Source organism: Mus musculus, chromosome 1, assembly GCF_000001635.26.
Source record: "Mus musculus strain C57BL/6J chromosome 1, GRCm38.p6 C57BL/6J".
Taxonomy (NCBI): domain Eukaryota; kingdom Metazoa; phylum Chordata; class Mammalia; order Rodentia; family Muridae; genus Mus; species Mus musculus.
Window position 1 is genome coordinate 78461707 of NC_000067.6, and position 27928 is coordinate 78489634.

Here is a 27928-nt window from a genome sequence, read left to right on the forward strand (position 1 = left end):
AGACCTGCAGTCTGAGCACCACAGATGCTCTCTGCCAGAGAAACCCACAGACTGCACACACACACACTTCTTTCAGTGGTCAGCCTGAGGAGGGGGAGGGGAGTCCCTTCTGATTCTGTAATAACATTCATTTCCTGATCTAGGCCTTTTATGTCAGCTTTTCAACTCAAAGCAAATGCTTGTGAACATGTTCAAAGAAAGAAATAGGTCTAATGTGGAACAGTTCCTAAGACCTTAACCGGGGCGGTATCTAGTGAGTACAGCCACAATCAAATTAAGACCAAATATTCCAACCTAACAAATCTTTTTATGAAATTCATTGTGCACCTTCTACACTTACATCAAATACAAAGCACGTGGCCATCTCACTTGGACTTTTTGTTTCTAGGCCTTCATGGTCTTCTATGACTACAAAAAAGAAATACTCACAATTTTTCTTTACTGGAAACTGTATGATGTCAAGAAACAAGAGTTTCTCTTTTAGTATCTTTAAGTTTCAGCAGTCTAGACTTTATAGATTCAAGTAAGGAACCATACTATACACAATTCAGGAATTCCAAGGAAACACTCAGCCGGACAGCAGTGAGCTAAAGACGTACCAGAGCAAAAGTCAGTGCTTCGGTGAAGCCAGCCGCAGCCATGTCAAGTCTGAGGAGCTCGGTGAGCTTGTTGAGAGGAAACTGAGGGAAGAGCAATACACCATGACACCTCCCCACTTGCTTTTCTTAAACAGATTCATCCGTAACATGCCATTACAAGGAAACAAACTCCCCTCTGTCTAGCACACTGCTAACATTACCACTCCACTATCCAACAGCCTTCCACCCCACCTCTCCCACCGGTGTCTGCCTTTAGGCCCAAGAAGAGAAAATGAATCTTACGGTTAGAGTCAACCAGCGCTCCACACTGGAAATGTGTCCTTCTTTACAGAGCTAGTCACCACAGGCTCTCAACTCACTCTAATCATCTAGGCATCTGTTCTGTATCCTTCCCCATAAAAAATGTCTCTCATAGCAAAGCACATCCAAATGCTGTTTAATTCCCAGGTCCCGTTTGTCTCCAAGCCTTCCTGGCATTCAATAATCAGTTGCTAACAATAGGGCTGTTTATTCAAGGGTGCAATCTTACTTGATTAGCTATGGTGTACGTTTTCGGCAGAGTCATCTGAATGTTGTTATAGCCATAAGCAATAGCTGCGTCCTCCACAATGTCACATGCATGGATGACATCTGCTCTGGTCGGAGGAATTTCAACCTCAATCTGATTGCCGTCACCTATGACTTCTGACTTCAGACACATCCTGGTCAGGAGCTTGGCGAGATTTGCAGGAGTTTCTCTAAAAAACAATGGCCAGGCCATAAGCTTCACTGGAGTGTGTAAAACATGCTTATATCCTGCTTTAAGATAGGTTTCTACCTGAAATAGTAGCCTTTCTTTCTGAGTTCTGCTAAGTATCAAATATCCTAGCATACTATCGAGCACTCTTTCAAAAACACAAAAACCTCACTGTATACTTTATGCTTCAATTCTCTTCTCTCCCACAATAAATATGTTTCAAAGCATACCTGATTCCAACTTTCTTGTTAATTAAATCAGCTCTCACCATCTCCTTTCTGTAAGGCAGCTCCTGAGAGAGGAAGTTTGACATCAATTATCCACCATCAGATGGTACTTTCTAGTCTCTCTTGTTCACTCAGTTGTTGCAGCTTTATTACCCAGCCAAGAGACTGTTCTTAGAGCCACACACTAAAACAAACCTGAGGTCTTTAAACATTGTAATCAATTTGTTACATCTGACTCATATGTGAATAGTCTATGTCCTAAATTATTTTTTAATGCTTGGGTCAGCCAGATGGCTCAGTGGGTAGAGGAGCTAGCTGCAAGTCTGATGACCTGAGTCCAATCCCCAGGACCCACATGACAGAAGGAGAGAGGGTCTCCTACAGACTGTCCAGTGACTTCCACTTCAGTGCTGTAGTTCACACGATCTAAATAAACACAATCTATTATTCTTTACTTACTTACTTACTTACTTTATTTATTTATTTATTTGGAGATGAGGACTGAACCTAGGATCTATGTTTGCTAGTCAAGTCTTCTACCACTGAGCTAAATAAATACTCAAACCCCACGATTAATTTGTTTTAAAGAGCCAAATTCTTTGTTATCATTTACCATGTGGAAAAATACTATGATGGCTCCAGACCTGCCTACCAATCTGTTCCAGAAGACAGTAGAAGAGGGTGGGAACACTTCATAAATTGGCACTGGCTCTCCTTCAAATGGCATGGAACCTTACTACAGTAAGTAAAACTCACATGCATAAACCTAGGGCTCTCCACTACCTTTGAAAATAGCTTATGAATCCTCAATGCCCTCAACATGTAAACATTAATGAGTGTGTGCATGCATGAAATAATGAAGGCACAGAGAGAGTCTAACACCAAAGCTCACTGTTTATCACCTATCTTCAAAACCTTACTCCATTCTATAAAGTAGCAAGGCTAGTGAAAGACAACAATTTCCATTCACAGTGTATGTTAAAATCCTGTATTTCTTTTTTCTTTTTTTTTTTTCCTGGTTTTTCGAAACAGGGTTTCTCTGTGTAGTCCTAGCTGTCTTAGAACTCACTCTGTAGACCAGGCTGGCCTCCAACTCAGAAATCCACCTGCCTCTGCTTCCCAAGTGCTGGGATTACAGGCATGTGCCACCACTGCCCGGCTAAAATCCTGTATAAGGAAAAAGTACCCTCCCTTGGTGGTGTTTCGCTCTGTGGACCTCAGAGCTGTTCTAGGATAAGTTTAAGAGAGGAAAAAAAATTCACAAATACCCAGCACTCCTTTTCAGAAAGCCCATTATTTTAAATTTACAAAAGTACTCTACAACATATAAATGCTTTCATGAGACTGTCTACACAGGAAAAAGCAAACAAAATTTTAAAGCATATTCTCTTCCTCTTTATAAAAATATATACTTTTATTAAAACTTAACAATTCCTCACATTAAAAAAAGAAAAGAAGCTTCGATGAAGAGGCCAGGTGGCCGCTGCTTTCCCACAGAGCCCATGTTAACTCCCAGCATCTACATGATAGGCCACAACCAACTGTTAACTCCAGTTCCAGGAGATCTTATGTCCTCTTCTGGCCTCTGTAGGCACTGCAAACACACCGAGTGCACTTAAACATGCAGTAAGAAAATCTATACACATAAAGTACTTAAAATATTAAAAAATAAAAAACAAAAATAAAAAACCAACTTTCTTCAAATCAGACATTTAAAAAAATCATTATAAAGTTGTTCACACCTGGGTCACAGCACTGAGGGCTAAAGCAGGAGGCTCGTGAGTTTGATACCAGTCTGGCTACATTCATATTTGGTATCTGAAAAACAAAATAAAAAGCAACCACAAATTCTTCCTCTATGCACATATATAGCCTTGGAATGCAACACTGCAGATTCACCCAACTCAGAGATGGTACCTATTTCTCCACCTCACAGAGTCCCTCAAATCCAGCCATCGGGATGGGTGTCCTGCTGGGAGACCACTGGACGGCTCCCTTCGTGCAGGCAGCCCTGAAACAAGCTTTAGCCCTTCTTGGTCCCTCATCTTGGCAAAACCGCAGTAGTTGCTGCTCCCCGAGCTCCACCCTGACACCCACGAGGCCATGTCCCAGTGAAAGCTGGGCTCGCTCTCCTTCCTTCCTTCCGCCCTCCCTCCCTCTCTTTCTTTTTTTCTTTCTTCTTGTTTTTGTCTGTTATAACTAACAATCACTGTTAAAATGCAAATCAAGTAAAAGTATAGTCCTTGCCTCCCATTTGTGGTAGCCTGGGTTCTATCCACATTATAAAAAGCCCAAACATAAACTACAAAATCTCTACACCCACACACAGAAGCTGACACTGGAATTTCAGCTATATGGTTACATACTCATTTCCTCCATGATAATCTAGACAGGAGGCTGGAGCAGTAAAATGGCTCAGTGGACAGAGGTGCTTACAGCACAAGCCTGGCAACTCAAGTTCTATCCCCAGAATCCACATAAAGTAGATGGATAGAATGACTCCACAAAGTTGTCCTCTGACCTCCAGAGGTACACCAGATGTTACCACATGCGCACACACGCACACACAAATAATAGCAAAATTTTTTAAAGGATACCATGCTAAACACTAATGTTTCTAGGAAGGGTAACATTTATATCTTAACAGACTTTACCATACTTTTAAAATTACTTTACTGTCTGGAAGGAAGTAGAGAAAGGCACTTCCCACCAAGTCTAATGACTTCCACTTCTGATACCCACATAGGAGGAGACAATTAACTTCTATAAACTATGTAGAACATAGCCACTATATACATGTAATTTAAGTACTGGACAGCTCAGGGGTTAAGAGTACTGGACCCAGGTTAAGAGTCCTAGCACCCACACGGCAGCTTGCAACCCTCTGGAACTCCAGTTCCAGGGATCATGTGCCCTCCTATGGCCTGCTTCAACACCAGGCCCACAGCACACATGATGCATACAGGCAAAATACTCAGATACTTAAAATTTTTAAAAATTAGTTAAAATTTTTTTTATGTTCTGATTCACTTCACAAATGAAAGGCGGGAAAAAGAAAAGCAAAGGAACGCAAGTTGATCGGAGAATGGTGTTGCTGGTCAGAATCACAGCTACAAGACTGATACTGCCATTTAATACTTTAATGTGGATGTGGTAGCACACTTCTTGGGGAGATCATGAATTCAAAAAGTAGCTTTAGCTACACTGTGAATTCCAGGCCCGCCTCAGTTACAAAACAAGAACCTGTCTAAAAAGCAACCAAGATAAATTAAGAATAATACTAGTTTGGATGTTTTCTACCAAGACCCCATATTTAACATTAATTGTGCTTACTTCTCAACCAGTTTGAGCAAATTCAGAATTACACTACAGTGAGAGCCTTCAGCAATTACGGACTCCAGTGTGAACATCCTAACTAGATCTGTAGAACTGAGTAACCACAAAACGGATGAGACTGTAAACCACTCAGTTAACTAGTTAATAACAAGACAGGCAACAGAATTATGGCACTATGTAATACACTGTGAGACAGGTACAGTCAGGCTCCTCCACTTAAATCCGCAGCACTTACCACTCACGATATCCCCACAGATAGGCAGCACACCACCCACCCTCAAAAGGGTGAGATCCTGAAAACTGAATCCGTGTGCCACCGCCTCCACCACCACCACCACCACCACCATCTTTTAAGAACTTACTGGAAAGGTACTTGATTTTCCATTAGGAGAAACTACTTCAACTGCTTCAACTCTAAAAAAGAAGAAAAAAGTCAGAAATAAAATGTTTATGAAGGTAAATGAACTATAAATTCTTAAAATGCATATGATTAATAACTATTCTGTTTCATAACTACAGCCTCAACTCATTTGATCTCTCACATCCTAGCATCACTGTTTTGACCAATCTTCCTATATACACTAGACACAATACTATTCTACCATTCTGGGTCCCGAAGCTCCGTCCCTCCTGCGTGCGTCCCTTCCGGCAGCGGCCACTTAGAAAGCTTACTCGCAGTGTACAAAGCATGCATCCTGCATGGACTCTTGCACCGTGCTGATGTACACCTGAAGCTTTACCAGGGTATTATAGTGAAAGACAGGAGTTAATGCTTAAATCCCTGAAATGCAAATTATAAAAAACAAGAAGACTGGTACAGCCTACGTAACTTGTCATTTTTATTACTATATATTTACTATGAATTATAACTGAGAGTCTAGAATAAGCTAATGCTAATACACCACATTAATAGTAAGGACACACAGCTTTTTCATACACTTCTACACCTATTTAGCTATTCCTCCATCTTTACATCCTCAAATCTAGTCCTTAAATACTACCTAAGTTTCACTGCCTCCGTGAGGCCTTGCCAGACTGACCTTACAAACACCAGACAACCAAAAGACTGAACACTTTCCATTCTGCATACTGTTTAGAGCTATGTCATCTCCCCAGATGTGTTCTAGCTACAGGAACACATTTGATCCCATGTACTGACAGACATTAGTGGTACCCTGAAGCTAAACACAAGAATAAAACATATGCCTCATAAGGATTTTTTTTTAGAGACTTATTTTTTATGTATGAATGTCCTGCCTGCACATATATATGTACACTACATACATTGCTAAAATTAGTACAGGGAGGAAGGCCTTAGACCCTTGGCTTCAGAACATAGGCAAATGATGGTGCTGAGTGAACTTACGTAAACTGATTTTCACAGTGTTCACTGAACATGGTGACAATAATGTCAAGCACGATTTTTGCCTGCAAAAGGAAAAATACAAATATTATGGTAATTTATAATATATTCTCATTCACTTCTAACGTAATGAATATTTACTATAGCTTAGTCTTCAAACATCTAATAATGAGCCCTTACATACACATTCTAAGAAAGGAAATAGAATAAAAACGTAGGAGCAGGCTCATTCTTATCTTCAGGTGTTCTCTATTTATGCAGCTCTCTGAGAGTTACAATCCATGACTGAGACAAATCGTTTAGTTCCCCCACCCCAACTCTGGATTATGAGGTTTCAAAAGAGACAAATGGCTAGTTACTGGAGTAAATGTTATCAATTTCGTAAGTCTCTGGAGCCAGACTGTTGGAATCTGGCTCAGCCCCTTACTAACGACACGACTGTGGATGATCTAGTTTATTCTCTCTCCATCGCAGTCCTCTCACTGGCTAAGTGGACAAACTAAAACTTTCTACTTTTGGTAGCTGTAAGAATGGATGCATAAACATAAAACACATGGGACATTCCTAATAAGCAGTAAGGGCCAGAGGCCAGATACATTCTTAAGGTAAAACCAATCTTTACGGGGGGGAAGAGGGGTGTGAAGAGACAACTTGAGTTCTGGGAAATCTGGAGCCATTTTTTTGGCCTGTACAGTGACCAGGCATGTATGTAGTACACATATAAAACATGCAGGCAAACCACTCATAGTCACAAAATAAATATGGACTTAAAGGTTAAAAATATAGTAAAATCTGTATCACTTTGACAGTATTTCTAAAGGCAAATATCACAGATAAGAGATACAAACCACATGCCTACAACAGTCTCCAATGTGGCAGCTGTAGGTGAAAGTCTCTGCAGGTCCTACTTCCACATCCAACCTCCTACTGTTACAGGCTCTCTCTTCATCTGCCTACTGCTCACTCTCTCAGCTTTACTTACCATGTGTGAACACATGAAATATCACACAACAAAAAGCTTTCCTAGCACTCAAATCCTACATTTGTAGTAGCTGAAAGCAGGACAGCCCCTGTTCCAGTCGCTGGAGGACCTGTATGAAGATCAATCAAGCTGCACAGCTGCGACATATGAGCAGAAGGGGGCAGGGGCTGCTCCCCACCTGGTGGTTCAGTCTCTGGAGGTCCCACCTATTCTAACACTTTATACTTTAAAATCAGTCTTGGGTCACAAGCAAACTATATTTTGTCTGGCATTATAAAAAGATGAACAAAGATTTTACTTACTTTAGTGAAGTCAGTCCCTGTGCATTCAATAAATATATTCCTAGTATTTACTGTTATTTTTGAATGATTCCCTATAAAACAATAACAACAAAAATTTCAGAGATATGACATGATACAAACCACAATTTTTAAAAAAATCACATTTTAAACTTAGAAAACAATTGAAATACGTTAGAAGTAAGGAGATTTTTATGGATTTTTACTTTTTTTTTGCCTTTTGATTTTTATGGATAGGGTATTATTAGCCCAGGTCAATCTAGAATTCACTACATAGCTCAGAGTACAGTGATCCTCCTGCCTCAGCGTCCCAAGTACTGGGATTATAGACATAAGCCAACTATGCCTCGATATAGGGCATGTATCATTTCCCTTTTACTATTCTTTAGTGTGCATGGGTGAAGGTCAGAGAAGCTCTTGTAGGAATCAATTCCCTCTTCCCACCACACCAGTTCCAGGGATCAAGCACGGCTCAGCAGGTGTAGAGTCAAGTGCCTTTACCCTCCTGGGCCATGCCACCAGACCTGAGATAGGAGACTTTTAAGCTCCCACTGCAAGTTGGAAAATACAGATAATCCTCAGTATCTTTGGGCATAATCGCAAACATGGCAGTACTAGGGAAGGAGAAGCAGGTGGACTTCTGTGTGTTCAGGGCAAGTCTGGTCTAGACACAAACTCTAGGACAGCCAGAGCTTCATGGAGAAACCCTGTCCCAAAATATAAACGAAGTAACGACAAAAGATAACTAAGGCTTAGAAAGGCTAAACTACCTGACCACCACAAACTATGAAGCAACAGGTTAAGGTCAGTTAGGATCTAGTCAACTTGAGGTCGGCATTCTTGGCCATTCAAACTGCAGGCATTTGCAGTCTCGAGAGTTCTTTCTCATCCTGTGTCAGCTAAACCAGTTCTCATTGCCCCGAAGACACAAAAGCATTGATAGCTTGGGCATCATTACACTGAGAAACACATTTAAACTGCTTTATAAACACTATTTCCATAAAGAAAAGAGTACAAAATGTAAATAACAGTTTTGTTTATAAAACTACAAATTAGAGTTTGGGTTCAACAAAGAGAGTTGCTGTTGATAACAAAACATTTAAAAAAAAAACAAGGAAAAAAATCTCTTAATCCCCCTCCCCAAGGGCCATTCACTTGCCACTTGAGCCTGAGCTCAACGCACAGAACCCGCATGTTAGAGAGCCAACTCTCAGAAGCTGTCCTCAGACCTCCCAACACGCCATGGATGCGTGCTCCACACAAGCCCAAGTATGTATGCTAACGAGACACTGAAATATCTAAGCTACCAACACATCCTGAAAGAAGAGACAGAACCCAGAGGAGTATCAGAAAATACTTACATATGCATAAACATGTGCAATTATGAATTACATGCTCATCTTATATAATACAGATTATTACATAACAATCAACAGTTAAACTAAAGGTTTTGAGAAATATATAAAAAAATATTAAAATAAAATCTGAAAAGCTGGAGAGATGGTTCAGTGGCTTAGAGTACTTGTTGCTCTTGCAAAGCCTCTGGACTCAGTTCCCAACATCACGTGGTGGTTTATAACCGTCTGTTTAACTCCCATGCCAAAGGAGTCAATGCTCTATTCTTGCTGCCAAAGGAACCAGGCACACAGACACATATGCAGCCAAAACAGTCATACACATAAAATAAATTTTTAAAAATTTTTAAATAATAAAATCTACAAAAGACTTGAGATTCAGATCTAAAGTCAATGACTAACTCACCCTACTGAGAGTTCTACAAAAGCACTAGTAAGAAGAAACTGCAAGGTTCCATGTTCTTCATGAAGTGACTTACCATTTATAATCGGAGGCATCGACAGGACCACACCATTGCTGTCATAGATAACTGGATACAGGGGCTTACTTTCAATGATATGTAAATAATGTTTAAGGTGGTTGTCAGTCTAAAAAAAAAAAAACGAAGTCAAACAAAAGTAGTTATTTATTTCTGCTATAGCCAGCTGACATTAATTTGAAATTTAAAAAAAAAAAAAGTCAGAAAAACTCCAACAATGTTCTACATGACAGGAAGCTATAGGCTTACAAACTTCACCAGTATAAATGGGGATCTTAATGTTGCATTCAGTCTCTCCTACCAGAGTGAGGAGAGAAACTGATCACTTTCCCAAGGTGAAAATAGATTTCGCCAGCACTGCCAAGTCATTGCAAACAATATTCAGCACACAATTCAGAAAGATGAGTTAAGTTACTGGTAAGTCAGGACCAATGATACTATTTCTACTGTTATTTCCAATATTAAGTGATGGCTGAATCCCTCATTGTTGAGGCTCTAAGATGCTAATAATAGGGGTAGATATTTTGCAATGGTATTCCTCATGTACACAAAATAGCTAAAAAAAAAACCTTTTTAATTTTTTAATGGTTTCTTTTGATGTTTTTTATGTGCATGAGTGTTTTGCTTGCATGTCTGTCTATGTCAGGCTGTCAGATCCCCCTGGAGCTGGAGTGAGTTACAGTTGTAAGCTGCCATGTGGGTCCTAGGAACCAGGGTCCTTTGGAAGAATGGTCTGTGCTCTTAAGTCAGAGCCATCTCTCTAGCCCCTAAGTTTCTAATTATATAAGCATGAGTGTTAGTTCAATACAAACATGAACATTAAAAAGTAGAGTTTACTTATTAGCTCTCAATTCTTGTATCATACTAACAGCATCGCAGAGGTTCACTCCTTTAGTCTCAGCGTCAGGAAACAGAGGTCAAGGCTTACACCTAAAAGCATCTCATGATTTAGTCAAAGCTATGGGCACCAATGATGATGATTATGACTGTGATGATAATAATAATAACCTTATTTGTAAAGTAAGTATAACGACTCCCTCAAAACCACTGTTGTAAACCATGTATGTTAACTGCAAATTGAGAAGGGAACACATAAATATCTATTTTATTTTTTGTTAAAAAGAAAAACAAAAAGATTACCAAGCCAGTGAGATGGCTTAGCAGGTAAGGGTACTTTCCTCCTACAAGCCAGGCAACCTGGGCTTGATCCTTAGAATTCATTCTGAAAAGAGACAACCAATGTCCAACAGTCCTCTGCTCTCTACACTGAAGTCAAGCCTACACACACACACACACACACACACACACGCACATAAACACACTTACACAAAATCACACACAAATAAACAAACCAGACTTGTTTATTAAAAAAAATAAAATTAAATAAAAAAACTTGTTTACCTTGTATATGTTCATTAATTCACAAGCTGTATACTCCTTGGTCTTATTCAGAGGCTTGAATTTGATATCTGAAGGACGTTTCGCGGTGTAAGTAAATGGGCCTGATAAAGTGTCCAAGTCGTGAGTTCCAATAGCAACCAACGCTCTTTTCCTAAGATAAAAGAGGGGTAGGAGGAAGAAAGAGGAAATGAGAGCCAGAGAGCCTAATTTTCTGAAGATAACAGAGATCATATTTTTAATTTTTATTTTAAACATTTCTTTCAAACAACCCATAGCTGCTACATAACATCTTTATTGCAATATAACAAATTCTCACAATCATTAAAATAGTGAGAACAAAAGTTAGTTAAACATTATATCAATAGTGGAAGCAAATACTTTCGCTAAGTACTGTGTCCTTATGATTCCTTAAAATTAGTCCAACATGGAGGTGCATACATGGCATATTGACATATAACCACACATATGTAAATCAGATAAAACGTATAATGCAAGACAAAGCTGGGGATTTAGCTATTAGTAGAACTCTTGCCTTGCATACACAAAGCCTTGAGATGGAGTCCCAGTACTGAAACAAACAAACAAACAAAAAAGTATACGTGAATAAAAACTGGAATAACTATGGCTGAACTGGGCAGGATTACTAGCAAGCAGAAACAATCTATTATACAATGAGTTAATAATAAACACAGAACTACCATAATGAAATATGTGAATTCATTCAGTAATTTAAAGTTAGACTGCCAAATCCAAGGATTAGAAAGTAGAAACCAATGAGCCCTAAAAAAGAAAGAAGGGAAGGAGGGAGGGAGGGAAGGAGGAAAAGAGGGTGAGAAAAAGGGAGGGAAAAAGGGAGGGAGAGAGAGGAAGAGGCCAGGGGAAGGAGGAGGGAGGGAGGGAAGAATGTTTAATAACTATGTCTAAAACAATAGTCTGCCACTCATCTCCTAGCTCTCACTGCCTGTGAGACCTTGACCTTATTCCTTTAAAACCATATTCTACTTTGCTCAGGCAAGTTGTTCCCATTTTACCACCCTTGCCCACTACACTCTTACAATGTACAATAAACTTCTTTCTTCAAAATAAATTCATAGTTCGTTTATTATTTTGCTTAGTAATGACATATGTCAGCAAGCTAATACATAGATTTTAATATAATGAGACTGAGAATGTACTTAAAGCCCTAGGGACATGTGTGCACTATCTGAGCAAAGATCCGTTATGAAGGGAACACTAGCTGCCAAGTCTGACTCGTAATTTTAAGCATTTTTCACCACTGAAGAAAATATCTAGAATTCTCCTCTAAACTGTCCCTAGCCCATCCCTTATATACCACAGATACAAACACACACACACACATACACACACACACTCACACACACACATACACACACACACTCACACACACATAACACACAGATACACTCACACACACTCACACACACATACATTCACACACACACACACACTCACACATACACACACACTCACACACACACATACACTCACACACACATACACACACTCACACACATACACACACTCACACACACATATACACACACACTCACACACCTCCAAATCAGTGCATTTTGACAAGCTTCAATTATTAAGAAATAATTTGCTTTTATATCATATATCAGTTTTCTCTTCTATTTAAGAATATAAAATGTCACCATCAATATTATCTTTTGAACAAATTAACTTGTTTCTAGATCCACACAAAGTATCTAAAAGTAGGGTTTCTCACCATTAATAAATATGTAGTTTTCTTTGCTGTTGTTTTAGACAAGTTCTACCTATAGTCCTGGCTGGCTTTCAACTAGGCTGGCCTTAAACTTATAACAAACTCCCTGCAACTGTCTCCTACGTGCTAGGATTAAGATATGTACCACCGTATCTGGCTATAACACTCATTATACCCTGCCCCTTTTTTATACAGGGTTTCACTGTAGCTGGCCCTAGACTGGCCTCTAACTCACAGAGATCTACCTGCAGAGGAAATATGAAGTACTGAAATTATTTCAAGGACTCCCATGCTTACCCTCCTTTATTGTTAGGGTTTGGAAATAAAAGGTTTAAAGATCACTGCACCAGAGAAACACCACACAGGAAGTAATGTGCCATGGAAGCTCAGCAAGACTCAAGCTAAGGTTCCTGCCTAACCAACACGAAGGAGGCCCTGGGGTTGGTCCACAGCACCACCAAAAAGGACGAGTAAGTTCAATTACTTAAGTTCAGGTTGCATCTATCTATCTATCTATCTATCTATCTATCTATCTATCTATCTATCTATCTATCTATCTACTTAGTTCCAGTGTTGTGATCAAACCTAGGCCCACACTACATGCTAGGTGTATGTCTGTCCCTGCTCAAGTTTTATGAATCAACATTTAATTTTACTTATTCAAAATGTGGATCAAGTAAAGAAACTTTTCCATTTTTTAAGTGGCAGACTATCCTTCAAATTGCCATGGTTTGTACTTGGTAATCCATTAATAACTATCTGAGCAAGGTTGAGGGCATATCACTCAACAGTAGAGTATTTAGCACACACACAAGAACATTGATTTGACTCTTACCAGTTCATAAACAAATCATACTTAATAAATATTTTTAAAATGATTTGAACAGAAAGATAATAATCAAGAAACCTTCTAGGGGGGCTGTCGAGATGGCTCAGTGGGTAAGATCACCCGACTGCTCTTCCGAAGGTCCGAAGTTCAAATCCCAGCAACCACATGGTGGCTCACAACCACCTGTAATGAGATCTGATGAGCTCTTCTGGTGTGTCTGAAGACAGCTACGGTGTACTTACATTAAATAAATAATAAATAAATAAATCTTTAAAAAGAAAAAAAAAGAAACCTTCTAGGAATAAAAGTCCTCTATACACCACACACACACCACTCTTGAGATGTTTGTTTTTATTCATGCTTTGCCTGTATACCTTTATGTGTAGACATACACAGCCACGTGCAAGTGCCCAAGGAGCCAGGCGGCTGTGGCTGACTGAGAGCTGCACCATGACTGCACACTGCACCACATGGGTGCAAGAACAGCAAATCCTCTAACCACTGCACCATCTCTCCAGCCCCACACATACCAGATTTAAACAGTAACAAATATCTGTCCAGTACAGCAAAGTGAACCTCTCATTAAATAGCTTAGAAATGTTCTGAAAAATATTCTGCAGAAGAAGGTAGTGTGGTGGTTTAAGCGAGAATGGCCCCCATAGATGGCCCCATAGATGGCCCCCTTCAGACACATGAATGGCCCCATTCATGCTTGAATCCCTGGTCCCCAAGCAGTGGAACTTTCTGGGAAGGATTACAAGGTATGACCTTGTTGGAGGAAGTGTATCCCTGGGGGGCGGGCACTGAGCTTTCAGAAACTCATGCCCCATCAGTGCCCCATCATCTCTATTGCTGCCTGCAAATCCGGACGTAAAGCTCTCAGCCTGTGGCTGCCTGTCTTCCTGCTACCATGCTCCCATCATGATCACAGACTCAGCCTCTAAAACTGGAAGCAAGGCCCACCCCGCCCCCAACGAAGCGTTTCCTTCTGTAAGCTGTCTTGGGCACCGTGTCCTTTTTTCAGCACCAGGACAGGGAGGTATGTGAGACAAGGCGATGTAAAATGGAAGGGATGAGAAGGAAGCAGGAGGAGGGAAAGACAAGGAGGCCTGGGATGAAGCCTGACGAACCTGCAGATATTCTGGTGTAGTTTCTCCTGAAGTTCAATGAAGCTGTCATATCGGTCTTTAGTGAACTTGATATTCCGGAGAACTGCTGCTACAGCAAAAGGGCGCACTTTGGCTGTCTGCAGGTCACAACACCATCGAGACAGTTAGGTTTATGGCTTTCCCTTTGTCACAACATTTTACCACAGAAAAATGGTTGTACTCCTGACAAGGTCACAAATTTTGATTCAAACAGGCATAATATTAACATCAACCAAGAAGGAGTTAAACACCAAGCAGGAGATGCAGGTACTACACAAATGTACTTCATATTTCAGTAAAGATTTCTGAAAATATGTTAAATAATTAAGGAAAAATTAATCTTTTTAAAATATTTATTATTATAAATAAGTACACTGTAGCTGTCTTCAGACACATCTGAAGAGGGCGTCAGGTCTCATTAGGAGTGGTTGTGAGCTACCATGTGGTTGCTGGATTTGAACTCAGGACCTTCAGAAGAGCAGTCAGTGCTCTTAACCACTGAGCCATCTCTCCAGCCCCGAAAAATTAATCTTTAAATAATTTGCTCACATGCCTTACTTTTTACCAAAATAATCCCTCTACATTAACGTACCACAATTTAGACAACTAAATCTCCAATGTATCTATCTTACTTATTTAATCAAAATGTTTGGAAGTAGACAATGAATATGGTGCCTCCCTCAGACTAGTGCTCTATCACTGAGCTGTGTGTCAGGTCTCAAGCTTTTTCTTCGTTTTGGTTTGGACATTTAAAACAGGATCTCTTTCTCATGTACCACAGGCTAGTCTCAAACTTAGTGTATGGATGATACTGGTCTTGAAGAACTGATCTTCCTGCCTCCACCTCCCACATTCTGTGAGGGATTCTCTACAGATGTCAGACAGAGAAGCAAACCCTGTAAAGAGGTAAGAAGGAAACAGTGCAGACTGACTTGTCAGTCTGGGTCAGACTTCAGGGTGTCTAAAGCCACGCAATTCATTGCAAGCATATTTAAAACACAGTACAATTTGCGAAAAGGTTTCCAAGTAATATCAGTCCAATTCCAGGTGCACAATAAAACTTGACGAAGTAAATGTGACCATGAGGGCAAGGTCTATAGCTAAAAGGCCTAGAATCTAGTGTGGTCTCTGACCAACAGTACAGAGGTCGGCAAGCCATAAAGTACATGTGCCATCCCCCCTCAGGATGAGCAATGGTCTGGGGAGGGAAGAGTCTGGGAGAGTCTTTCTAGGGAGCTTGGGTTAGGTCGGCAAACGTGGGTGAGGTCTGTCTCCACAGATAGTAAAAAGGTCACCACCAGGTCGTCACAAAATTCACTCTCAGCTTTCTGGATGGGATGCAGGTATTTAATCTTTATCCCTCCACTGAGGAGACACCCCTGTGTGATTAACACACCTGGATCTCTTAGTGCTTCTCTGTAAGTACGAGAACCTCTGTGCCCTGCAACAGTTCTGGAATGACAGGCTTGTACCACCATGCCTGGTGCAAATGTGCTTTTAAAAGCAACTGATACTTTTCAAAATTACCTACTGAAAGGAGGGACTTCATTTCCTTTCATTTCTTAGTAATAAACTGACAATCTTTTAAAAACTATTAAGTTATTTTATATGTACAGGTGTTTTGCCTCGAATATATGCCTATGCGTCGCATGTATGTATGCTTGGTGCACACAGAGGCCAGAAGAGAACATGAGACCCCCTACAAATGGAATTACAGATGGTTGTGAGCTGCCATGTCAGGGCTGGGAATGGAACCCAGGTCCTCTGAAAGAGCAGTCAGTGCTCTTAACTGCTGAGTCATTTCTCCAGACCCATCGACTGACAATTTTTAAGGGTGAGAAACTGAAAGCCACTCAATCTGAACACATGACTCCAGGAAATGCCATCTGACAGAGGGTTAGTTTTATCACACCCTCCTTCCCACCTTACTCACACATGCATCGGTGGGGGGAGTGCTACGGGAAGAGTCAGAGCCTACTCATTACCTCTTCTGTGATAACCAGCTTTTGGATGTCTCCCTTGGGCATCACTCGCTTATATACCGGAGCTTTGATCCTAAAATAATATTGAAGCAAAGTTATTCGAAACAGTAAGACTATTTGATAATTACATCTTAATTCTATTGATTATATGTATATATGCACTTTATATTTATAGTTATAAAGTGTATATATATGTAATAATAGAATTAAGGAAATAGCTTAACTTACAGTAAGTCAGCTTCCCTTGAACCTTAGAAATAAAAACAAAAACCTGCAAGCTTCCTAACATTTAAAATTACCTAAAAATGCACAGAATAACCCATGGTAAATAGCTTTTCACTGGAGTCCCAGCAAGACCACAAAGCCATTAACAAAGCAACTGGTCAAGGCACTGGACTTGACAGTGTTTAAATTTCATTACAACACAAGATTCTAAGCTTCTAAGAATAAATAAAGTTTATTGAAATTGAAAATAGAGCTTCTCTGGTTCTATGTGAAGTTCCTGCAGCAGAGAAGGTATGGGGAGAGCATGGTAACAAGCGCAGTTTGAAGGCATTTCTGGGCAACTCTCATCACCTGAAGACAGCTATTGCTGGTTTAAGTCAGTACTTCTCCAACTGGCACGACTGTCAGCCCACACTGTCATCTCTGCAGCAACTGACAGTGCTGCTAAAGCTCAGATGGACCCCAGAGGCTGAGCTCTCTTGTAATGCAGATGCCACTGGCTTATGGGCCATACTTGTAATTGCAAAGGTGGAAATTACTTCCTAATTCTGTCTAGACATAAACACTCACAAGGTATTTACTGAAAATACAGATCCTAGAAAGGAATGGCTGTACACATGCCTATAATCCCAGCACCTGGAAGGCAGGGAAAAAAGGACTACCTGAAGTCCAAGGCCAACTTGGTATACATACTAAATTCTAAGCCAGCCAGGGATACATAAAATGGCCCCCATTTTTCCAAACACAAACACCTATATCCATTAATTGAAAAAAAAAAAATAAGCAAAAGTAAAAATCCTGACTGGTGGCCTTAAAATCCAGTTGATTTAATTTTCAAGTATGAAAGCAACTGAACAAACCCCAAACTCAAACCCAACCATCATTTCAAATATCTACATTCACTCAAAGATGTCATAGTTTCAGAACCGAGCCTAGCAAGCAAACGAATATACTCTTTTGCAACTGACCAGATAACGTGTAAGTAAATAAAAACAAAAATAATGAATTCTGATAACTGTATTTTTTGTCTTCATGTTACATTCATTGCTTTCTACATTTGCTGCCCGCTGAGTCTGAAGAGCCTTAAAGATCTTCATTACACATCAAGAGACTAAAACTAGAGAAGGTGACGAGTATGCCGAGACCACACACCCACCATAGGTATTCAAAATTTCCACAAGGGTGTTCTACACCTTACGATTATTAATGTAAAGACAAATATAGTCCATTGTCACCTCTATTTTTCCCTCGATGCTTTAACAAATCTAATGAACTATCCACCTCCCGGGATTACTGAGGGAAACCACAGAACCCCGATGAAGGATTTTTATAGTAACCCTAAGATCATGTATTCAGTTTTAAAACGTTCCCCCAAACTTTGAAATGGCTATACTCCCCACGACTCTTATCTCCCAATCACCACTCTGAGGGCCTGAAGCTGTTTTACCCATATGAGGTTTCTCCTAGAAATCTGAACTCGTCTGCTGACAGCAGCAGAGGGAAAAGTGGCGAGACAACTCAGCAGTGTGTGCAATTCCTTACCTTTCTTTGAAGACCTGGAGGCCCCGAGCCAGTCCTTCCAGACACAGGAGGTCGTATCTGTTGGCAGGGACGTCAATCTTGTAAAGCACAACATCTGAGGCCCCCTGTGCCTTCCCATGACCTTGTTCCTTGCTTATGATTTGCTTTTCAGAAGTCTAAACAAGCCAGAGAGTTTAATAAGCTACAGAATATACTTCTGTTCTGCAATAATAACAACACGAGAAAGCTACACGTCTTATAATGATAGCAGACAGAAAACTACTGATTTCACGGCAGAGCACTCTCTCCACCTAAAGCACCATCAGCAAACGGTGTCCGCCGGAAAACCACGCGCCCACTTGTTTTTGCAAACAATACTTTACTGGAACACAGATAAACACAGGTTACACACGTAATTCTACTGCCATACACTGAGACAACTGAGTAATGACAGAGGCAATACTTATCTGCCACCTTACACGAAAAGTTTTGCCACCGAAGCAAACGGAAGACATCATCACGAACACAGAGAAGGAAAGTGTCGGAAGTGAACAGTGAGTTGTCACATGAAAGAAAACACTGAATTCAGCAGCCCTGGCAAGGAGTCCCGTGGAACACGAGGACAAGAGGGACAGCACTGGCAAATCTGAACGCCCTGAGAGGAGAGCTGGGCTGAAAGTGAGGGACAGCAGATCGGTGGGAAGCCGTAGGGAGACAGCAAACTGAAGGAGCCACCACACCAGCGGCCCTAATGCAGCAGCAGAGCTTAGAAACCTCTGCTACGCCTAAGGTAATACATTACAGCAGAGAATAACACATTTTTCAAAAAAGATAATCATGGCCAAAAAGTTAAAATTCTACTCCTATTTTTTTATGTTTGTTATTTAAAACAGCAGGGTACTATAAATACACTTAAGAAATTTTCAGTCACAAGGACTAAAAGTTATTATATTCCACACCTGACCTTAGCCAAAGGTTCAGCAGTGCTAAAAGTTAAATGTCAAGCGTTACTGTTACCCTTTATGTAGAAACGCTACTCAGTGGCAACCCATCAATGACCTGCTGAAGTAACAGAGGGAGCTCTGTAACAGCATACCATGCTTTCTGCCCTCCATGACCAACCTTCCTGTCCACATAAGGATTACAAGCTGCTGTCTGGGGGAAGGAAACGGTCAGCAAGATAAGCAGAGGGGGCCAGAGGACAGCAATGTACACATACATATGCATGAAATGTCACACTGAAACCCATTTCTTCATATGCTGCTCAAAAACGGAGATGGGGGAAGTAGGGAAAGGAGAGAAAAGAGAGGAGCAAGCCATGGGTCCACACAGTGTTGGGACTGTTCAAGGCTGTTCCAGGCCCTTAAAACGCATCTAGCCTGGTTAATAACCTTAAAATCAGAGAAGATGATTAAAATTAGAAAGGGAAGGAAACAGAGAGGAGGGGAAAGGAAAGACAAGGATGGAGAGAGACCAAACAAAAATAACTAAAACTGAAATAATGTTTGATTGAAGCATTAATAAGAGTGATGTTTTTCAGAGAAGATAGCTAGTTAGATGGCAGGTATCAGAAGAGTTCTAAATAAAGAATTGAGAGAAATGAAGGCATATGAATAGAAAGTGACCTGATACTTATGCGGCCATCAGTGTCAACTTCAGACTCAGCTCATGAAGCCTATACTCGAAGGCTGAGACTGTACTGCTACCTGACTAAGTCCAACAGGAAGCAAAGGCCACATGAATTTCAGAGCCAGAAGGCCTTGTGATCATATAAAACAAATCATTTGTTTCTCCAAAATGAGGCCAGGCAAGACAAATCCAGAGATCAAGGACACAAGTAACGCTCCCCAGAACATAATACAGGAATCCCTGAATTAATTACCAAAGACTCACTATAAGTTAATAAAGATAAAACAGCAAATTCTTAGGGGAAAAAAAGAATGGGCTCAGACATACAAACCAATTGGTTATCCAATACCAAATGGTCAGCCCTGAAAGCATTTACACACAAGTAACATATAGAGTAAACAGGTTATACTTATATGTATTTAGAAACGTGTGTGTGTGTGTGTGTGTGTGTGTGTGTGTGTGTGTGTAACAACAGTTAAAGAAAAAAGAAGCCTTGTATAAAAGACAGAAAGGGTGGATACATGAAAGGGTTTGGAAAGAGAAAAGGGAAGAGGAGAATGATATAACTAAAGTATAAACTCAAAAATGAAAAACTGCTTTAAGAAAAGTCTTTTTAAGGGGTAAAACTTGCAACACAAATTCATCAAATAAGAATACCTCAGGCCTTATCCAACAGTAATAAGAAAACACTTTAAATATGAGCTCGCAGATAGAATAGCTTTTTAAAAAAGTCTAATACATACAATTTCATCAAGTTCCAGACCAAATTCAAAACACAGTTCGTCAAACTCTTCATCAGCTAGGAGAAAAAAAAGAATGCTAATGTTAATGTATTTAGCACAAATGAAAGCTGCATATGAATCTATGAATCTCGTCTACTGTTTAGTTCCTTAGCCCTGAGCATCTGAGCATGCATCACATAGCACTATGAACGCAAAAAGGGTTGCCAGTGGTTTTGTTTGGTTTTAAGCTAAGAAACGTGGCTTTACAACGTGAAATATGGTGGGTCTATAGACTGACAAAGTTCTCTTATCTGCTTTGCTTTGTTACCTGACGCAGCATCTCCAGGGTTTTTACATTATCAACCGCTGAACACAAACCACCAAAGCCACCATACATGAGTGAAAAGCTAGACAGATGTCCTAAGTTCAAAGGACAAGGGTGAGACTTAGTCTGTCAGAGGCTCAGAGCCCACTCTCTAGCATCAAAACAATAACATGAAAAGATCTGCCTAATGCCAAACATCTAGAAAAACAATTAAAGGGCCTACCACTCAGTACTAATATCAGCTATACACTTTGGTTGGCAGTGCTGAGATATCTGTACAGACTCTGCAGAAAAAGAATCATTCCGTGGAGATCAAATGAGAAAGCAAGCTCAGAAGCACAGGTCCTACACAAAGGAATGCCACTAAGTCTTGGTATTTAATTAAAATCCTCTCAGGTATTTTTGGGAACCACACTAATCAGGGTTTGATGTCCCTCACTCTGAGGGCTCAGCACCTTATGTAAACTTCACCAACACCCTCATATGGAAACAACCTTTTGTCACCACTTTTAGTATGTAAAAGGTATAAATGGAAATAGACCTAGCCTAATACTCTGAAACCCAGCAGGTCTACAAAACCAATAGTTCTTCCTTATTTCACTTTGCTTTGTTACCTAAGAGCATTTTTTCAAGGTCTTCATTTATCAAACACTGAACAAACACAACAATTACCATTATATTCTAGAGAAGAACCAGATGTCTTAGGGTTCCTGATCCAGGGTGAGGAGTTGGCCTCAGTAGAAAGCATGTTTAGTATGTCACCCACTGGCCCTAGGTTCAATTCCCAACATCAAAATAAAACAACGACAAAAGACTTGTCTGGCCTAGATATCAAACTTCAATTCAATTTAACAAATATTTACTACCATTATGTGCCAAGAAACAGTACTAGATACCAGGGCTATGAAGATAAATAAATTACCATTCCTGCCTGAACTACTTCCTTCTCAAGCAAAGAAACCATAAGCGTAAGTAAATAAATCCAGTACAAGGTTCAGGGGTGGCACAACGCTCCGCTTAGGGTCACTTAGAGCTACACAAAGGATGTCTTCATTACTCAAAGATTGGAAGCAGTGAATCAAGTGCTTGGCATAGCTGGGAACTCCTAAGTAGTTCAGTATGGATGAAGAATAATGTTTGTGTCAGGAAGAAATAGGATCTAAGAAGTAGAAAAAGGGTAGCTCATGACATGCCAAGGGATGTGCCCTCTGTCCTACTCGCAGGCAATGAGAGCTGTACTCAGGGACTCTCTAGCTAGGCAAACCCTGAGTAGATGTGCTTCCCCAAACTCCTTAGCTCTGTATCTTCATTTTGTTTTGTTTTGTTATTCTTCTGAAACAAGGCCTCATAGGTAGCCCAGGACAGCCTGCAAGTTATCTATACCAAGGCTGGCAAACTCCAGATCCTCCTGCCTCCGACTCCCACGTGTTTCTCTCATAGCTATAGGAATCAAGCTTGGTTCCTTACATCTGAACTTTTAAGACTGGGGAAGGATGGAGGATAACCAAGAAGGGGAGCATCCTAAAACAGCACAGGTGAAACACAGAGCTGTTCTCGTAAACCAACAGAATATGGGGAAGAAGGAACATGAGAAGTGTTAGAAGCAGAATGTGTATGGCTCAAAGGTGGGCTAGTTACAGGAGAAATGGTGAGGGAGCAAGTACAGCGTGGCTCCCAGCTCACTTAAGTGAAAAAAAGCATGCAGTAACTGAGATACCTAGCCTCCAATATGGTCTGAAATGATCCTGCCTCCTGGCCCCCCTTTGTGTGAGCTTATATATGGTGCAATCACATGAGTGAGTTAGGAAGCTCAGCTAATCCGTGAGGTGAGTGCAGTTCTAGATGGCAGCTTGCTTGCCACCTAGCAAGAAGCTAGAGCCAGAACCACCCAGCCAACCCCCTCTGATCCCTGTCACTCTGACATTGTGTGAAGTAACAAAGGCATATTGTTTTCTCCTCCTAAGAAACAGGATATTCTGTTATGTAGCAACAGACTAATACAAATCTTAGCCTCTGTAAAGGAAGTGGCACCAGAACTCTGGAAATAGCTTTTGAATCACAAAGCAGGCTTTGAGGATTGCAAAAGAAAACCCACGGGCTGCAAAAACATTACTGGCTGAAGCTCCATGGTCTTGAATCAGGATTCAAGCAAAGGCCAGGAGGGAAGGCAGGTAACGCTGCAGGAAAGTACAAGGGCATCCTTGTCCCGTAAGGGAGAGACTTGATCAGCACCACTGCTGCTGGTACTCCAACTGCTGAAAATGATGCTGCTAAGACTTCTGTGCTCAAAGAGCAGCTTGTTTGTTCTGCTTTGTTTTTACCACTTACTTAAGAAGAGATAAATGTAGAAAGAGCTATTAAACAAAAATGAGACAGAATGTTGGTGATTTAAAAAAAAAATTTTTTTTTGGCCTTCTAAATGTAAAGCAATGCTGAAATTAAGTAAGTTCTGGACAGAGCCCAAATCCTAGGCCTGAGATAGAATCAATGTCTGACTGAAAAACCTTCAGGCAGATCAAAGGCACAATTCGTTCAAACAAAAGGTGTAACAAAGAAAGTAAGGGTGTGCCTCACAAATCCAATTAATCAAACAATAAAGTTTAATTAAGAGTACTGTATGAAAAAACTTAAAGTACTGAAACAGCTAATTTCAGAGGTTTTTGGAGTCTGTGGTTTTTAACTAATATAAAGGAATCCACCAAAAAATTCACCAAAGACCCAGAAAGTTTTTAGAAAAAAACACTTCGGCAGACATAGCCAACTTGAACTGAAAGGGGCGGAAGAAAGACAAAAGGAAGTCTTTGAGCCCCTAAAACTCTATTGACAGGAAGTAGAATAAGGAAGGTAATCAGCTGTGAAGCACATGCTTTCTGGGGCCACTCAGACGGTGGAATCAGAGCCTAGAGGGCAGGCACGGAGCCATGGAGAATTATCCCAGGCCTGAGACCTAATCAAGACCATCCTGCAGTTGCCATTCAGTTTCAGAACTGTAGTGGACCAATGGCTCCTCCAGTAGTTAGGCCGGCTATGTCTCTCTATGGCATCTTAGATGTATGGGAGACACCCATCCTAGTGCTTGAGCCTCTCCGCACTCGGACAGCACTCATCTATCACAAGATGCTAAACATCCTAAGACGCTCATCCACGTCAGAACCAGGTTCAGATGTCTCACTGTGGATGGTGCTCTAAGATGACACTTCTAGGACAAGTATATTTTGCATGTGGATGAACAAGAACCATTTGGTGACTGTGTGGAGAGACTGATTCCAATGATACCTGTCTATCTAGTTCCCTTATGCAAGCTCAGGATTGGTCTCTGTCACCAACAGAATATGGAAAAGGATGGAATAGCATGTCTGAGCAATTATCAAACACAGAGGATAGTACTTAAGCGCTCCCGTTTACCTGCTCTCTCAAGAGTTCTCCTTCTGGGACAAATTAACAAAAGCCAAGGTAGAAGGAACTGGAAAACATCAGTGGGTAAACAAAACCGCTTAATGAAACCGCTTAAGGAAACTTAGCAGAGGAGAGATGGCTCAGCAATTGAGAACACTTGTTACTACTGCAGAGTACCCAGGTTTGATTCCCAGAACCCACGTGGTGGCTTACAGTCATCTGTAACTCAAGTTCCAGGCCATCTGATGCCCTCTTCTGGCCTCCACAGGCACCAGACACGCATCTGATGCAAAGCAAAACACTAATACATATAAATTGGTTTAAGTCTAAATAATAATAAAGATGGTGATGACTTAAGAAACAACTTAGAAGCAGATTCTCCAGCCCCAATGAGCTCTTGACCCCACTTCAGATCTGCAACTTGGAGTAAAATACAGGACCACCAAATATCAAATCTTAACCATCAGAAACTAAGTAGCAAACACTCACTTTGTAATATGCAAAAATCTTGTCAGCCAAATGGCAATAAATCAAATTGTATGCATTACTAGAATATATTGAATCTTATTCCTTATTCCTTTAAGCTATATTTTTAAAACTTAAATGAAAGAAAGAAGCAAAAGTAAAACCATGAATAAGTCCCTACAATAAAATGGTAAACCTAAAAACCTGTGTGGCACACAGGTGGCTCTGACAGTACTTACTGTACCAAGCTAGAACAGGGCCCAGGCTGAAGAGCAATCAGAAACCAGTTCACAAGAAAATGAATATCAAAGAACAAACAAAAAGTAAGTAACAAGAACACAACTGAACAGAAAGGCAATCGCAAGGAGGATTAGGAAGACAGAGCTGCGCCAAGGGCAACAGGGGAAAGGAAATGCCCTGGGCAACAAAAACTGCCAAGAGAAATGGAAGGTGACGGCAGCTGGAAATGACAGTGGGGTTCAGATGGGCAGCAGCCCTAGAGGGCTCAATAAGGTGACATGTAAGAGCACAAAAAAAGAGAAAGAGGCAAACAAAAATGGAAAAAAACAAAAAAAAAAACAAAAAACAAATGACACCCACACTTCATTTGGAAACTACCTGTTCTGGTGAATAGCCTTTTCCAACTCCAACCACCACTGAGCTGACATTTAAAAAGATTTCAAGAAAGAAGGCAAGAGAAACAATGAAGATTAGTACTAACCCATCTGGTGTATACCTTAAATACCATCAATAGGTATGAAAGAATTTCAAAAGAGCCTACAGTTCACAGTCGGTGTGGGGAAACCAAGCTTGTTGGATCACTCACCATTTTAAAGTGGAAGGAAAAGGAAACAGCCAGGGAATGTATTAAAACATTATCTGATGATTGCGAGCAGGTCATAAGCCTCATTGTCTTTTAAAATTTGGACAATCTGGTACTTTTCCATAGATAAGGGTCTGACTAGGAACTGATTCCAAGTTGTTCATCTTGCCACACACCATCATATGAACTTCAGAGACAGTGACCACCAGGAGAGAGAATATGATTTAGAGTAACAGGGCAAGTGAGGTATATTAATAAGCTTACTATATAAGGGAAACTGGTTAGGAAATTAAAACCACATTCCAAAAGCAAAGCGATTTCCTGTTTCTAAGGCCTTGGTCACAACTATAATTGTATCACTTGGGAGACTGAGTCAGGAGGATTGCCACAAGTTTAGAGTCAGCCTGGACTTCAGAATAAGGTTCTGTCTCCAAAAGAACAACGACAAAATCCGACAAACACAGGGGGTGAGTAATATCTAAAGTCCATCCTTAGGAAAAAAAAATCTTAAAAGTTTACTTGTACGACATCAGTACTGTGGTGTTATGAACCTGCTCCATTTTGTCCTCTAATTTTGGCCTCTAATACTCAAAAACAAGGAGGCTCTCATAAAACACTCGCTCTGACCTTTATAGAAGCTGATAACTACAGGGTGAGGCTGATACCATTTCAACTTACTACATCTGTGTTGGAAATGATAATTTGACTAATATTTACCTCCCTTCCCCCCCCCCCCACAATGGTTTAGTTTTAGAACTGAGAAAGAGGGAAGTGTGTCATGAATGCTAAGCCCATAGAAGTGATTCCATTTAGGGGTCAAATCAATGTTAACTATCAAATGCTACCCCTGCACAAAACCTGGTTTCCTTTCCCAGAAACATTTAGCATGTCCAATAAACCGTTTTACTAACATCATGGTTTGTTATTTTTCTCATGTATGTGTCATGTGCACAGCTCTACTCCCAAACACTGCCTGACACACTTCTGGAGCCTGGTCAACACTAAAATAAAGCCAATGCCGGGCTTGGTGGCACACGCTTGTTATCCCAGCACTCAGAAACTGAGGCAAGAAGACCGACAGTTCGAAAACAGCCTGGGCTACATAGTGAGACCCGCATCTTTCTTAAACGTCTCCCCTTCGCTGTCAATCTGGTTCCACAGCCTACAGTTGTGATGGAACCCAGGGTACGTTTCCTCGTCTGTGTCCCGACACCAAAGTCCGTGCTGGGCACGGAGTTGGAGCTCGGTCTCTAAATGAATGACACGGAGAGCCCGACACGCGCTGATGATGCAACGGAGCCACCGCGGAGCTGGTTCCGAGAAGCTACTTCAGCGCAGCCGAGTCTCCTCGCCCAGCAGCGCGCCCCTGAGGACTCTGGCCGTGCCGGGCCAAACCCCACGTAGCGGCATGAACGCCGCCAGCACGTTCTTCTGCAGGGCGAGCAGACTTCCCCAGGCACCGAGCCCAAGCCACGGGGCGGGCACTCACTGTAGGTCCGGCCCAGGGCTTGGAAGAGCAGGTCTCGCTTTACGCTGACAGTCGGCATGGCGAGTCGTGGACACTGCGCCTGCGCCACATGCGGGGCCTCAGCGACCCTAGAGTGAAGGACCCGACGCTCCGCTCTTGGGCTGTCTCACGTGATGCCTGTCTAAATTCAACCATTTGCACATCCGTTTTCCAGCCGAATATAGGAAAACACCTCTCTCTGGATTATTTAACATAGTTCTGTTGTGACGATAACCAAAAAGTTTGGAAAATAGGTGTAATCGGGTGGAATTATCTCTATTTTGACAGGCAAGAGTGAGAACAGACCTCAGAGGCCTGGATGCTTCCCAAAGCCCTAGGGAAGATGCCAAGTTGGGTAGGCGGAGCGCTAGATTGGTGGGAAGGACTTCCAGGTAGAGAAGTCCGCCCAGAGGTATTTGAAAAGCAAGGTAAACGGATGCAAGACTTCCTGCAAAGAAGAATATGCAAATACTAATGGCAAGGTCTGTTAACAGGCCACATTTTTTTACTTTTTTGAGACAGGTTTCTCTGTCGCCTTGACTGTCCTGGAACTCGCACTATAGACTAGGCTGGCTTTGAACTCCGAGAACTTTTGAGATCCGTACCTCCCTAGTGCTGGGATTAAAGGCATGCGCCACCACTGCCGGGCTTTTACTTAATCCTTTAACCCTCTTGAAACTACAGATTTTATACCCGAGCCTTGTTCGAACGCAGCAGCAGCCCTGTGGGTAGGCGTTGTTAGAGACCGCAGGACTTTTCTGTCAGATGCTGTACTCAGCCTAAAAAGTGCACGAGCAGATTTGCTCCTTAGAATAACTCTGAGGGACAGTAC

At 41.1% G+C, this 27928-nt stretch overlaps 1 protein-coding gene across 5 annotated transcripts in view; it reads right to left on the minus strand.

The window, feature by feature from the left end:
* The window catches only part of Farsb (phenylalanyl-tRNA synthetase, beta subunit), a 70940-nt gene extending 43749 nt beyond the window's left edge, over positions 1-27191 (minus strand). For 2 of the 5 annotated variants that reach the window (NM_001278075.1, NM_011811.4), the window contains exons 1-13: positions 27079-27191; positions 20602-20657; positions 18251-18405; positions 16487-16556; positions 14484-14599; positions 10778-10928; positions 9377-9485; positions 7546-7616; positions 6265-6326; positions 5261-5312; positions 1566-1627; positions 1129-1336; positions 600-680 (exon numbers count right to left, since the gene is read on the minus strand). In NM_001278075.1, coding sequence (NP_001265004.1) covers positions 600-680; positions 1129-1336; positions 1566-1627; positions 5261-5312; positions 6265-6326; positions 7546-7616; positions 9377-9485; positions 10778-10928; positions 14484-14599; positions 16487-16556; positions 18251-18405; positions 20602-20657; positions 27079-27136 — 1251 coding nt within the window. In that variant the 5' untranslated portion in view covers positions 27137-27191. Of the gene's footprint in view, positions 1-599; positions 681-1128; positions 1337-1565; positions 1628-3304; positions 3381-5260; positions 5313-6264; positions 6327-7545; positions 7617-9376; positions 9486-10777; positions 10929-14483; positions 14600-16486; positions 16557-18250; positions 18406-20601; positions 20658-27078 lie in introns of all 5 variants that reach the window. The other 3 variants (XR_865550.2, NR_102757.1, NR_102758.1) reach the window with 3 other exon arrangements.
* Positions 27192-27928: the final 737 nt, after the last annotated feature.